We start from the raw sequence: 13,095 nt of genomic DNA, 5'->3' as shown, positions 1-13,095 counted from the left end.
ATAATGTGAGCACACTTTGATATTTAAATATATTGATGATTACCCTTACCCTAACCCTAACTGCACACACGGGAATAATGTGAGCACACTTTGATATTTAAATATATTGATGATTACCCTAACCCTAACCCTAACTGCACACACGGGAATAATGTTAGCACACTTTGATATTTAAATATATTGATGATTACCCTAACCCTAACCCTAACTGCACACACGGGAATAATGTTAGCACACTTTGATATTTAAATATATTGATGATTACCCTTACCCTAACCCTAACTGCACACACGGGAATAATGTGAGCACACTTTGATATTTAAATATATTGATGATTACCCTTACCCTAACCCTAACTGCACACACGGGAATAATGTTAGCACACTTTGATATTTAAATATATTGATGATTACCCTTACCCTAACCCTAACTGCACACACGGGAATAATGTTAGCACACTTTGATATTTAAATATATTGATGATTACCCTAACCCTAACCCTAACTGCACACACGGGAATAATGTTAGCACACTTTGATATTTAAATATATTGATGATTACCCTTACCCTAACCCTAACTGCACACACGGGAATAATGTTAGCACACTTTGATATTTAAATATATTGATGATTACCATTTTTATCGATGATTACCCTAACCCTAACCCTAACAACCCTAACCCTAACTGCACACACGGGAATAATGTGAGCACACTTTGATATTTAAATATATTGATGATTACCCTAACCCTAACCCTAACTGCACACACGGGAATAATGTTAGCACACTTTGATATTTAAATATATTGATGATTACCCTAACCCTAACCCTAACTGCACACACGGGAATAATGTTAGCACACTTTGATATTTAAATATATTGATGATTACCCTTACCCTAACCCTAACTGCACACACGGGAATAATGTTAGCACACTTTGATATTTAAATATATTGATGATTACCCTAACCCTAACCCTAACTGCACACACGGGAATAATGTTAGCACACTTTGATATTTAAATATATTGATGATTACCCTAACCCTAACCCTAACTGCACACACGGGAATAATGTTAGCACACTTTGATATTTAAATATATTGATGATTACCCTAACCCTAACCCTAACTGCACACACGGGAATAATGTTAGCACACTTTGATATTTAAATATATTGATGATTACCCTAACCCTAACCCTAACCCTAACCGTAACCCTAACAACCCTAAACCTAACAACCTTAACCCAAACCCTAATATTGGGGCGGTTGGAATTCTACGTTTTAAAACCAAAAAGGGCATCCAACCAACCGTAACGAGATCTACTCCACTAATCGAATATAAAAAGCTCAATTAGTGGTTGTTTGTTTATATTTGCTTCAAGATCGACTGAAGCAAATCCAAGCAAATTTTGCATGTTACCTTAAGGTACCCCAGGTATGGTTTATGCCTGGGTAGCACATCTGGTAGAGGGGATTCAGGGTGGGGGGAAGACCCCAATTCTCTCTATATAAATGTTTATCGTATAGCACCACCTGGTGGTAATCGGTATTACAAGTCATCTTTTATAAAGTTTAAAAACAACTTAACAATCCGCGTTACGGTGATGTTGAAAATTGAGTGAGAGTAATGAAATCTTTTCAAAATGTTTCGTTTCGCTCATTTTAAGTGGAGGTTCAAACCAAAGCATCCAATACTGAGTTTCACAGAGAAGCGGAGGTGGTTTTTGCTCGCACCATATACATGGCAGCCATCTTGTATCTCGTGTAAGCAGCAAGGAAGGTTGACGAAGGCGATGTTCAATGACATCCGAGAAGATGGAAGATGACCTCAAGAAAATGAGCGAATATTGCAGAATGTTTGTGAAGTCCAACTTTTGATTACATTTCTCACTAAGTGATGGGTAAAAATGCCAAGTTTAGTAATAAGCAACGGCAGACCCGGTCTCGGGCGACATTTCGCCCAGTTACCAACGAGCTTCCTCAGGCCACAATAGACCCCAAGCCTCGGCACTTGTCCGCCTTTATTCCCGAGATGACAATTCATTGATTGCACGTCACGTGCTGGTTGGGCGGAAAATTTGATTGGTCGAGATGGCATAATTTTACACAAGTACTGCTAAACTGGATGTTTTTGAAAGTAAGAGGAAGGTTTGTGTTCTGTCATGTTCAAGTATACAATTCAATTGAAATAAAATAAAACGTTTCATAGGCAGTTGGGAAAAAAATTCTGATATTTACCGCCGTTGATGCACCGTCTTTTACACCACCTTATTTAACACGCTCAATTAGTTGTTCGTGGCTGTAATTTGTGTCCTTTGTAATGTCCCTAAAAACAGTAAATCCCCTTTTTAAAAAGATTTTCAATTTTGTTTCACTGCCAGACAGACTATAAAGAGTTACCGTACTCTTTGCATACATGCTCTGGACAAGATTACGTACAATTTGTCAAATTCAGACGCAAAGTGCTGCTAAACTGCGGGTTTGTGCTCCGACCTATTTTCCAATTTATGTTCTACAATGTTCAAAACATATAATTTAATTGTGACTAAGTAGTTCCTCGATCAGAGACCGACGTCTGTAGAAAGACAGACAGAGTGAACCAATTATTGCTTAAGGGCCGCTTCGGGCACAGGGGAACAACATCAGCAATCACAAAACATGATCATTATGTTTCCATATGTCATTTGTAGTTTGTTTATATCATGTGTACATCAAAAGTTATAAAGTTCAAAGGTGCACAAGGACTTTATGGACACCATGTATAAACATATCATGACTATCGGTGAAGTCTTCGTTACCCTCGCCTGAGGAGAGGGTATTGCATTGGGGTCTGTTTGTCCGTCATCGGTCACGTCTTTGTCTGTCTGTTTGTCCGCACAGAATAAATATTATATTCTCTGCAACTGTTGGCCCGATTGACAGGAAATTTTCACCATAGGTGCAACTCCACCTGTAGAATTTTTTAATGATAAGTATGACATCATATGTCACGTGGTTCGGCCGCCATCTTGGAAAAACCGAAAAAATTTGCACCTCTATATCTCCGAAAGTGCTGAATAGAAAAAATTGAGACATGGCTCATTGTAAAGAACTCTCCATCGGGAATAAGATATGTTAATGATGATGTCATCGGTGCCTCCATTATGATGTCATAATTCGACAAGTACAAAACTTCATCCGATCAAGATGAAATTTCTTGAGCATAACCTAGGGATAAATTGGTGGAGAAAAAACATAATGCTGACGTCATCGGTCACGTGGTTTGGCCGCCATATATTTTTTAACACAAATGCCTTAAAAACCACTGAAAACATCCTGGCGAGGGTCTGCAATCTGAGTGCTCTTTCTTGCTCAATTTGTATTGTATTCTGGTGTTCTGACCGAAGGCCGGTCCAGTACTACAGAGGCAGTTTCTTGGCATGGATTATGCTGGAGGTTTGCTGTTGCCTTCCCAGCAGTAGTTAGGGCAGGAATTAGGAACGTGGACATGGTGCCGTCGATATCTCACCAACGCTTCGCGAATAACACTGTAGGATCTTTAACGTCCACCAACTAATGTCGGCAGATGGGATACCCAGTTTAACGTCCATTTGAGGGATTGCACAAATATTGACTACCTGCCATCCTAACTGTGAAACGCCAGGCTGACAGTTTATAGCTTTGTCGGGATTGAAACCCAGGCTAGACAGCTTGGAGCGAGTGTATGTTGGCTTACCTCTCGGCCATCCTGTCAGTGTGTGGACCTCTAAGTCTAGCTCCAGGCCATCCTTATTCAATACCATGACAAGAGTATCCATACTTGTTAGATTTAGTCTTTGTTGGCAGTCCTTTTATCTGTAACTATAAGATTTGTCACTCAGCGTGTCCTAACGCATTCAACATGAATAAGAAAAGCACATAAAGACTGATTCATCAGTAACGACTAGGATTGCAAACACTGCTGCGTCACTGCCAACACAAAAAAGATCTCATGGCTGTTTGTTTTTTTCTATAAAATTTTCAACAAGCTGCTTTGTAAACAGGATTCATAACTAAAGTAGAAAAACAACAAGAGAATCCATCATGGCTTCCCATATTGGATCTTTCCTCTTCTCCAATGGCTTGATCTCTGATCATCAATTTGGTTTCAGACCAGGTCACTCTACTCTGGACATGCTGCTTCTGCTGTCTCAACAATGGATGGAGGTCCTCAATGCCAAACAGGAAATTAGAGCCGTCTCCCTTGACATATCACGTGCCTTCGATACGGTCTGGCACCCCGCTCTGCTCACCAAACTCTCCTCTTTTGGTATCCATGGAAATCTCCACACATGGCTGGCATAGTCAACGTGTGGCCCTGAATGGATTTCTCTAATCTCCTCTTCCTGTTCAGGCTGGAGTTCCCCAAGGCAGTGTTCTGGGCCCTGTGCTTTTTCTGGTCTTCATCAATGATCTCTCCGACTCTCTGGAAAATCCTCTCCCCCTTTGTTTTTACGTCTTTGTTTTACGTACTATGTCAAAGCGTCTTTGGGTTTCTTGAAAAGCGCTATACAAAATAAATGTATTATTATTATTATTATCTCTTTGCTGATGACTCCCCTCTCTGCCGCTCCATTCCTCCCCTCAGATCAGTAGTCTGCAGCTTCCTCACTCTCTGCAGGCCTGGAAAAAATCACAAACTGGGCAAACAAGTGGAACATGTCTTTCAATCCTGACAAGTCTCACTCTTACGATGTCTCTCTGAAAAGACCGATTGGAAAACCCTCCCACCTACATTCTGAGCAATCCTCTCCAAGAAGTTCTGTCACTCAAGCTTTTGGGTCTCACTACCTGCCATGATCTTTCCTGGGAAAACCACATTTCAAATCTGGCCTCCAAAGCCAGTCGCTGACTGGGCATCCTCCGTCGTGCGAAGTCCTTCCTTGGCACACCTGAGCTCCTCACCACATACAAGGCTTTCATCCGCAGCTCAATGGAATACTGCTCTCCCCTCTGGGCTGGTGCTCCTGCCTCACACCTAGCTCTGCTTCACGCTGTTGAAACCAAAGCTTTCGGAATCATTGGAATCTACCGCGATGAAGCTAACTCCAAGGGCCTCTCACTCACTCACCGCAGGCAGGTTGGTGGTCTTTCTGTCTTCTACCGACTCCTCTCTGGCCTTGCCCCCCCCCCCCAGCTCTTTCTGGGCTCTGTCCCCCAAATATTCCTACAGGTCGCACAAGATCTGCTGCAACCCTCTTATGGTTAAACTGCCGAAATCTCGGCTCTCTGCTCACCTTCACTCCTTCATTCCTCTTTTCTCCCGCCTCTGGAACAAACTCCCCCACTCCCTTCAATCCCACTCCTCCCTCCAGGTCTTTAAAACAGCTGTTCACCACCATCTCTTATCTTCCCCCATCCAAAACCTTGATGTTTTCTACCCCCGTTAATCCACCCCAAATCCACCTCCTTCAAATTCTCCGTTTTCTTTCCTGAAAGTCCTAGTTGTGTCCATCTTGTTTATCCCATGCACCCCATCCCAGCCCTCTCCCTTCCACGGATCCCTCTCCCGATGTCCCTGTTCTCTACTGTTGTTGTGTTTCACTCTCTCCCCCTCTTGTATCTCGTTCCCTTTATTATATGTTCTTTGTGTTAGCTCTTATACCAGGCTCGACTGAGTATACCAAAAATGAAAGAGAGAGAAAATGATCATATTAAAGAGAATGATCGCAATTATCATATAAAACCATTCAAATTAAAAATGGGATCCTCTTTCAGAACTGTTTGCATTAAGGTTGATTGTGTGGCCTATAGTTATAGGCCTATACACACCACTGTGCGACTATCTCCAGTTCTCTTCTTCCTCCGTACATACACGACATCCAGTCTGACTCCCATGGAGGTACGTAATATGTGTCCATCAACATTATTATATTTTGAATAATTATAGATTTGGGCAAATTTTAACGTTCAGGGTTCCGCTGATAACTTTCCTGCCCTTCGTGAAAAATACCATGGGATGTTTCATGTTCACCTACTAATGCTATCAGACAGGACACCCAGCTAAACATCCATACTCCATCCGAGGGATGGCACGCTTTATGGTGGAACAAGCTTTTGGGTCTCACTTTTGGACCTGTGAAGCACCAAGTTTGAAGTTGGGTCCAAATTCAAACCAAAACTCCAAAGCTCAAATGCACTTCCTCTGCACCATCATGTCGGACTAATTTAAAGTAATTACCATGCTCCAAAACAAAGCCAAAAGTGGGGTTATGCAATTGGTTCAATTTGTCTGTCTATCTGTCTGCAGACGTCGGATGTGATAGCAGTACTTGCAGTTTCGCAGTACTTGGGCTCTGATTTTGACAAATTGTATGGAATCTCATCCTGATCGTGAATGCCCGGAGAGGAGCAAGGTAATTTTTTAGTCCGTCTGCCTGTCTGGCAGTGAAACAAAATGAAAAATCGTTCCAAACACTAAACTTACTCTTTTTAAAGATGTCGCAAAGGACACAAACAACAGGCACGACAAACTAACGCAATGTGTTATATAAGGTGGTGTAAAAGACGCTGCGTCAATGGCGGTAAACTTTAAAAAAAATTATACAACCGTTAAAATCTTTATTTTATTTCAATTGAATTTGCACCAAATGTTTGAATTTGTAATTACATAAGTAAACACTAGAACACAAATCACCTTCTTGGAACTTTCAAAAACCTTCCGTTTAGCAGTACCGTACTTGGACAAATTACTACGCCAATTAAAGACATCTTGACCAATCAAATTTGCCGCTCGCTCTCCCGGCGTTGGGGAATATCGAGATTCAGACAAAATGGTGGCTCGTAGGAAATATTTAAATAAAAGTTTAAAATATTTAAAAATATTTAATATTAGAAATATTTAAAATAATTATTTAAATTAAAATATATTGAAATAAATATATAAATGTTGCTTGGAAACGCAATAAGCAAGAAGAGTTCAAATGACCTTTCGCACATCGTTCTTTTCTCAAGAGTACGCGGGGTAAGGTGTTCTACGATCTCTCTAGTTACCTGAGTCAAGGGGAGTAAGGTGTATATGGAAGGAAGGTGAAGTGGATTGCTGGAAATGGATGTACAAATTAATCAGGATTGTCAATACAATAAAATCATACTGGTATCGTCTTTTCACCAAATATGTTTCAGTAATTTTCAGTGTTTATTTCAACTGAATATCGATTCTGAAATTTGATAAATCCTTCAGAACAAACTGCTTCACTTAAACTACAAATTTGCTTCGGGTCACGAATAAACTATTTTCACCCTTTTTTTTTTTTTTATTGTATACAAGATCGAGGCTCGTGAAAGAGCTAACATTAATCACACAGAAAGACAAACTGACACGTAAAACATATAAGATGGGGAGCGGTAGACAAGATGGGGCGAGAGGGGGAGGAACACAAACACAACATCTGAGAGCAGGGACATCGAGAGATCTGTGAGAGGGAGAGGGCTTTGGGGGTGGGGGCATGGGAAGGGGGGGACTGAATCGAAACAGACCCTTAACTGAATCGAACAATATCACATCTGCACCCTTTAACATGAACTTGCACATTGTCGCCTCAGCAATAGTTGTGCAGCTTCCTTGTACATGAACCATGACCACTTCACACTCTGCTTATATTGTATGAAGGTTCAGTTTAGTGAAGATTTTGGGGAATTGGAGACAACTTTATGTTCATTTCATACGTACACGTGTGTCTGTTTCATGTTGTCAAAATAGTCCTCATTGGGTGTGCATTATGTTATTAAGTTGGTCAGAGATTTAACAATTAACAAACCAAGGCATTTCTCGACTTACAAGGTAGCAACATGGATTGTCTACCAATGGCATAGCGAGGCTTAGATTTGCTGAGTGTAGTCCATTTTTTGTCAATTTATGCCCCCCCCCCCCCCCCCCCCCTTTCATGTGACCAGATCCTCACCTCTAATTGGTGGGCATTTGTGAGGGTCACACAGTGCATTCAGAAAGTATTCAGACCCCTTCACTTTTTTCACATTTTATGTTGCAGCCTTATGCTGAAATCGTTTAAATTCATTTTTTCCTCATCAATCTACACTCAATACCCCATAATGACAAAGAGAAAACAGAATTTTAGAAAGTTTTGCAAATTTGTTAAAAATAAAAACTGAAATATCACATTGACATAAGTATTCAGACCCTTAACTCAGTGCTGAGTTGAAGCACCTTTGGCAGCGATTGCAGCCTCAAGTCTTCTTGGATATGACGCAACAAGCTTTGCACACCTGGATTTGGGGATTTTGTGCCATTCTTCCCTGCAGATCCTCTCAAGCTCTGTCAGGTTGGATGGGGTCCGTCGTCGGTTCAGGTCTCTCCAGAGACGTTCGATTGGGTTCAAGTCAGGGGTCTAGCTGGACCACTCAAGGACCTACACAGAGTTGTCCCTAAGCCAGTCCTGCATTGTCTTGTCTGTGTGCTTGGGGTCATTGTCCTGTTGGAAGGTGAACCTTCGGCCCAGTCTGAGGTCCTGAGCGCTCTGTTTCAGGTTTTCATTAGGACATCTCTACTTTGCTCCGTTCATTGTTCCCTCAACCCTGACCAGTCCCCCAGTCCCTGCTGCTGAAAAACAACCCCACAGCATGATGCTGCCACCACCATGCTTCACCGTTGGGATGTTATTGGGCAGGTGATGAGTGGTGCCTGGTTTCCTCCAGACATGACGCTTAGAATTGAGGCCAAACAGTTCAATCTTGGTTTCATCAGACCACAGAATCTTGTTTCTCACAGTCTGAGAGTCCTTCAAGTGCTTTTTTGCAAACTCCAAGCGGGTTTTCATGTGTCTTTCACTGAGGAGAGGCTTCCGTCTGGCCACTCTGCCATAAAGCCCAGATCGGTGGAGTGTTGCAGTGATGGTTGTCCTTCTGGAAGTTTCTCCCATCTCCACACAGGATCTCTGGAGCTCAGCCAGAGTGAACATCGGGTTCTTGGTCACCTCTCTTACCAATGCCCTTCTCCCCTGATTGCGCAGTTTGGCCGGGTGGCAGCTCTAGGAAGAGTCCTGGTTGTTCCAAACTTCTTCCATTTATGAATTATGGAGGCCACTGTGCTCTTGGGAACCTTCAATGCAGCAGAAATTTTTTTTGTAGGTTTCCCCAGATCTGTACCTCGATACAATCCTGTCTCTGAGCTCTGCAGGCAGTTCCTTCGACCTCATGGCTTGGTTTTTGCTCTGATATGCATTGTCAGCTGTGAGACCTTATATAGACAGGTGTGTGCCCTTCCAAATCATGTCCAATCAATTGAATTTTCCACGGGTGGACTCCAATCAAGGTGGAGAAACATCTCAAAGATGACCAAGAGAAATGGGAGGCACCTGAGCTAAATTTCAAGTGTCATAGCAAAGGGTCTGAATACTTATGTCAATGTGATATTTCAGTTTTTTCTTTTTAATAAATTTGCAAAACTTTCTAAAATCCTGTTTTCTCTTTGTCATTATGGGGTATTGAGTGTAGATTGATGAGGAAAAAATGAATTTAAACGGTTTCAGCATAAGGCTGCAACATAACAAAATGTGAAAAAACTGAAGGGGTCTGAATACTTGCTGAATGCACTGTACATACATACATTCACCGGACGACAGACATACGTTGTTCCAGACTGCATTGCTCTACGGGCTACGCTGTCAAAGTAGTAAATTTCTGATGGAAACATTTTCAACAAAGGTTATTTTTCTCAAAAGAATTGAAACCATCTTTGTTCCACAATTATAAGAAGGTATCACCTGAGAAAGTATCTCCTTGCGTGTTGTACGCGGACCCCTTTGGAGTTTGTTCCTTTGGAATGAATAAGTTTTCCAGGGAATGTCCATCATCTGTGACTTGTTGACTGCGTTTCTGAGACACCTTGGTTCCTTCCAATTGGCCTTGAAATGAGCCGCTCACGTTCTTGTTGTTGAAGCAAGGTGGTTGTTGGACGACACAACCTACGTTTGCGTTGATCTTCGGCTTCCGGTAGCTTTCGCTGTGAGCAGGAACTTTTGTTGCGCTTGCTGTAAGAGTGTTGTTGTTTTCACCTGTGCTGACCAAGTTATCCTCCTTGACCGATGAATATTTATCGGAATCCGATTTGCGATTTGTCCCATTTATAGATCCATTGATTAGGGTTTCACTGTTGCTATTCGCTCCTATTATCGAGGACAATTCACGCTCTGTTGTGCTGCCCTTACTCTGTTGTATTGGATTGAATCCTGCGATGCTTTGCTCAGTGTAGCTTTCATCAAAATCTTCAAAATTCTCATAGGAAAGGTCGACCCACCCGTTGTCATCTTCTGCTTGCTCATCATTTGCAGGTGTATCGGAATTGTTACCGTTGTTGGTGATGTCCTGATACAGCATATTGACAGTGACGTTGACCGGATGTTTTTTCTTTGGCAATCCTTGTTTGCTCACATTGCATGTTTGATAAGCGGAAACATCTACTCCTTCTTTCACCTTATTCTTCGTTGCTCCTTCCATTTCCGCATTCGATTCCCTATTGAGAAAAGCGTTCTTTGGATTTGAGCTCGACATCCGACGTGGCGTTACGGGAGTTTTCCTCATTCCTCGTGGTGCTTTTGGATGTGGTGCCTCACACATCAGGTATTGAACGAGCTGCTCTTCGTGTATTATTTGTGGACTCAGGACCTCTTGCGATGGTGTCTTCGGTTTGCATCTCAGTGTTATTTCACTACTTGCGATTTCCATCAGGCAAAGCCCTTCCCTTGCACCATTTACACTCGTCGAGGGTCGAAGACTGGCTTGGCAAAAAACATGATCTTCATCATCATCATCATCTTGGTCATCGTCGTCGTCGTCGTCGTCCTCTTGTGTACGGTCACCATCATCGTTGACCTCGCCATCACTTCCATCTTCCTCGCCGTCACTGTCCACATCAGTCTCGGGCTCTTCGTCACTCTCTTTATCAAACACTTCGTCATTGTTCACTTCCTTACCAGATGCTCCCTTTTCATAATCTTCGCCCTCGTGATGATCATCGGTTTCGGATTTGTCAATTTCAGTCCTCGTTGTCTCATTTTCACCTTCACTTCGGGCAATGGCGGCTTGTGATATATCGACTGAATTTGGGTCGTTTGGAACAGAATCGAGGACGAGCATTTGCGTTTCTGTAATCGCAGCTTCAACAACTGTTTGATGCGGGGAATCAGAAATGTTTTTGTCGTTTATTTTGTCTGCATGGCAGATTGAGGTCGTCTGTCCAAATGAATCATCAGACTGTTGCACCTGATTGGCCCCTTCCTTGGAAAAGTTCTTCTGATCAGATGTAGGAAACTGCGTTTTGTGTTCTATATCGTTTCCTTGCAGGATTTTTGTTTTCTTGTCACCTTCATCACTTCCGGGAATGTTCCGTGATGTGCTTGACTGCAACCTCACCTTGACGTTTTCTGAAGCGCACTTACTTTTCTGTAAAGACTTCTGCCGCGTATTATATCGTGACGATGCCAACATTTTCTTATCAAATGTGTCTTTCAATTCATCATTAAATAATTTTGAATTCTGTTTTGAGATCATGCTTTTCGTGCTTGACAATCTTCTTTGATTGCCTTCCGGATGTGATGAGACCTTTGGAGCTGAAAAGGAAAAACGCCGTTAAATCACAGGTAAATATCAATTCAGGTACGACTAGACTGAGGCTTATGGCCGCTATCACAAATCCACACGCTTCCCACTGAAAGTAACCTCGAATGATGGCAAAACGTTCCAGCAGAAATGACGCAATATCAAATTTGAGTTTTAAAAAATCTTCTGTTTTCACCACTATGATCCGAAATCTCCCCCCCCCCACCCCCCCATTTTTTTTAAGTTTGAGGATAATAAATAGACTGCAGAGCTCAGTTTGATGAAAATATTCTCAACACAGCATCCTTCATACACTGGAACTGCTTGGCCTGTTTGCTAGTCTATGATGCCCTCACATTTAAATAGATGTTATCAAAGTAAACCCAAAAAGAGTATGTTCCTATGGAATTAAGATTCTCTGTTGACATTTTGAGTGTTACATCTTCATCAGAATGACCAACATTTGAACACTGATTTGGAGCTGAAAAGCAAAAAAACAAAAAAAAGCCTTCAATGAGCAAACGCTTGAAATGTTACCGACATGTCGTTTCATTGCTAAACCGAGTGATCAAGTTGGGCCGGCAGACTAACACTAACACGTTGAGTCGGCAGACTAACACTAACACGTTGAGTCGGCAGACTAACACTAACACGTTGAGTCGGCAGACTAACACTAACACGTTGAGTCGGCAGACTAACACTAACATGGTGAGTCGGCAGACTAACACTAACATGGTGAGTCGGCAGACTAACACTAACACGTTGAGTCGGCAGACTAACACTAACACGTTGATTCGGCAGACTAACACTAACATGGTGAGTCGGCAGACTAACACTAACATGGTGCGTTGGCAGACTAACACTAACACATTGAGTCGGCAGACTAACACTAACACGTTGAGTCGGCAGACTAACACTAACACGTTGAGTCGGCAGACTAACACTAACATGGTGAGTCGGCAGACTAACACTAACACATTGAGTCGGCAGACTAACACTAACATGGTGAGTCGGCAGACTAACACTAACACATTGAGTCAGCAGACGAACACTAACATGGTGAGTCGGCAGACTAACACTAACACGTTGAATCGGCAGACTAACACTAACACATTGAGTCGGCAGACTAACACTAACACGTTGAATCGGCAGACTAACACTAACACATTGAGTCGGCAGACTAACACTAACACGTTGAGTCGGCAGACTAACACTAACACATTGAGTCGGCAGACTAACACTAACACGGTGAGTCGGCAGACTAACACTAACATGGTGAGTTGGCAGACTAACACTAACATGGTGCGTCAGCAGACTAACACTAACACGTTGAGTCGGCAGACTAACACTAACACATTGAGTCGGCAGACTAACACTAACACGGTGAGTCGGCAGACTAACACTAACATGGTGAGTTGACAGACTAACACTAACATGGTGCGTCAGCAGACTAACACTAACAGGTTGAGTCGGCAGACTAACACTAACACGGTGAGTCGGCAGACTAACACTAACACG

The 13,095-nt window shown here is 42.3% G+C and overlaps 1 protein-coding gene across 2 annotated transcripts in view; it reads right to left on the bottom strand.

Moving 5' to 3' along the window:
- Positions 1-13,095, bottom strand: part of LOC137413230 (uncharacterized) — a 39,149-nt gene that overhangs the window by 1,962 nt on the left and 24,092 nt on the right. For both annotated transcript variants that reach the window (XM_078767824.1, XM_078767825.1), the window contains one exon: positions 9,744-11,588. In XM_078767824.1, the coding sequence (XP_078623950.1) occupies positions 9,744-11,588 (1,845 nt within the window). The remainder of the gene's footprint in view (positions 1-9,743; positions 11,589-13,095) is intronic.

This window comes from Myxine glutinosa, chromosome 13, assembly GCF_964187855.1.
Source record: "Myxine glutinosa chromosome 13, kmMyxGlut1.1, whole genome shotgun sequence".
In the NCBI taxonomy this organism is placed as follows: domain Eukaryota; kingdom Metazoa; phylum Chordata; class Myxini; order Myxiniformes; family Myxinidae; genus Myxine; species Myxine glutinosa.
This window is presented reverse-complemented; position numbering and strand designations above follow the sequence as displayed.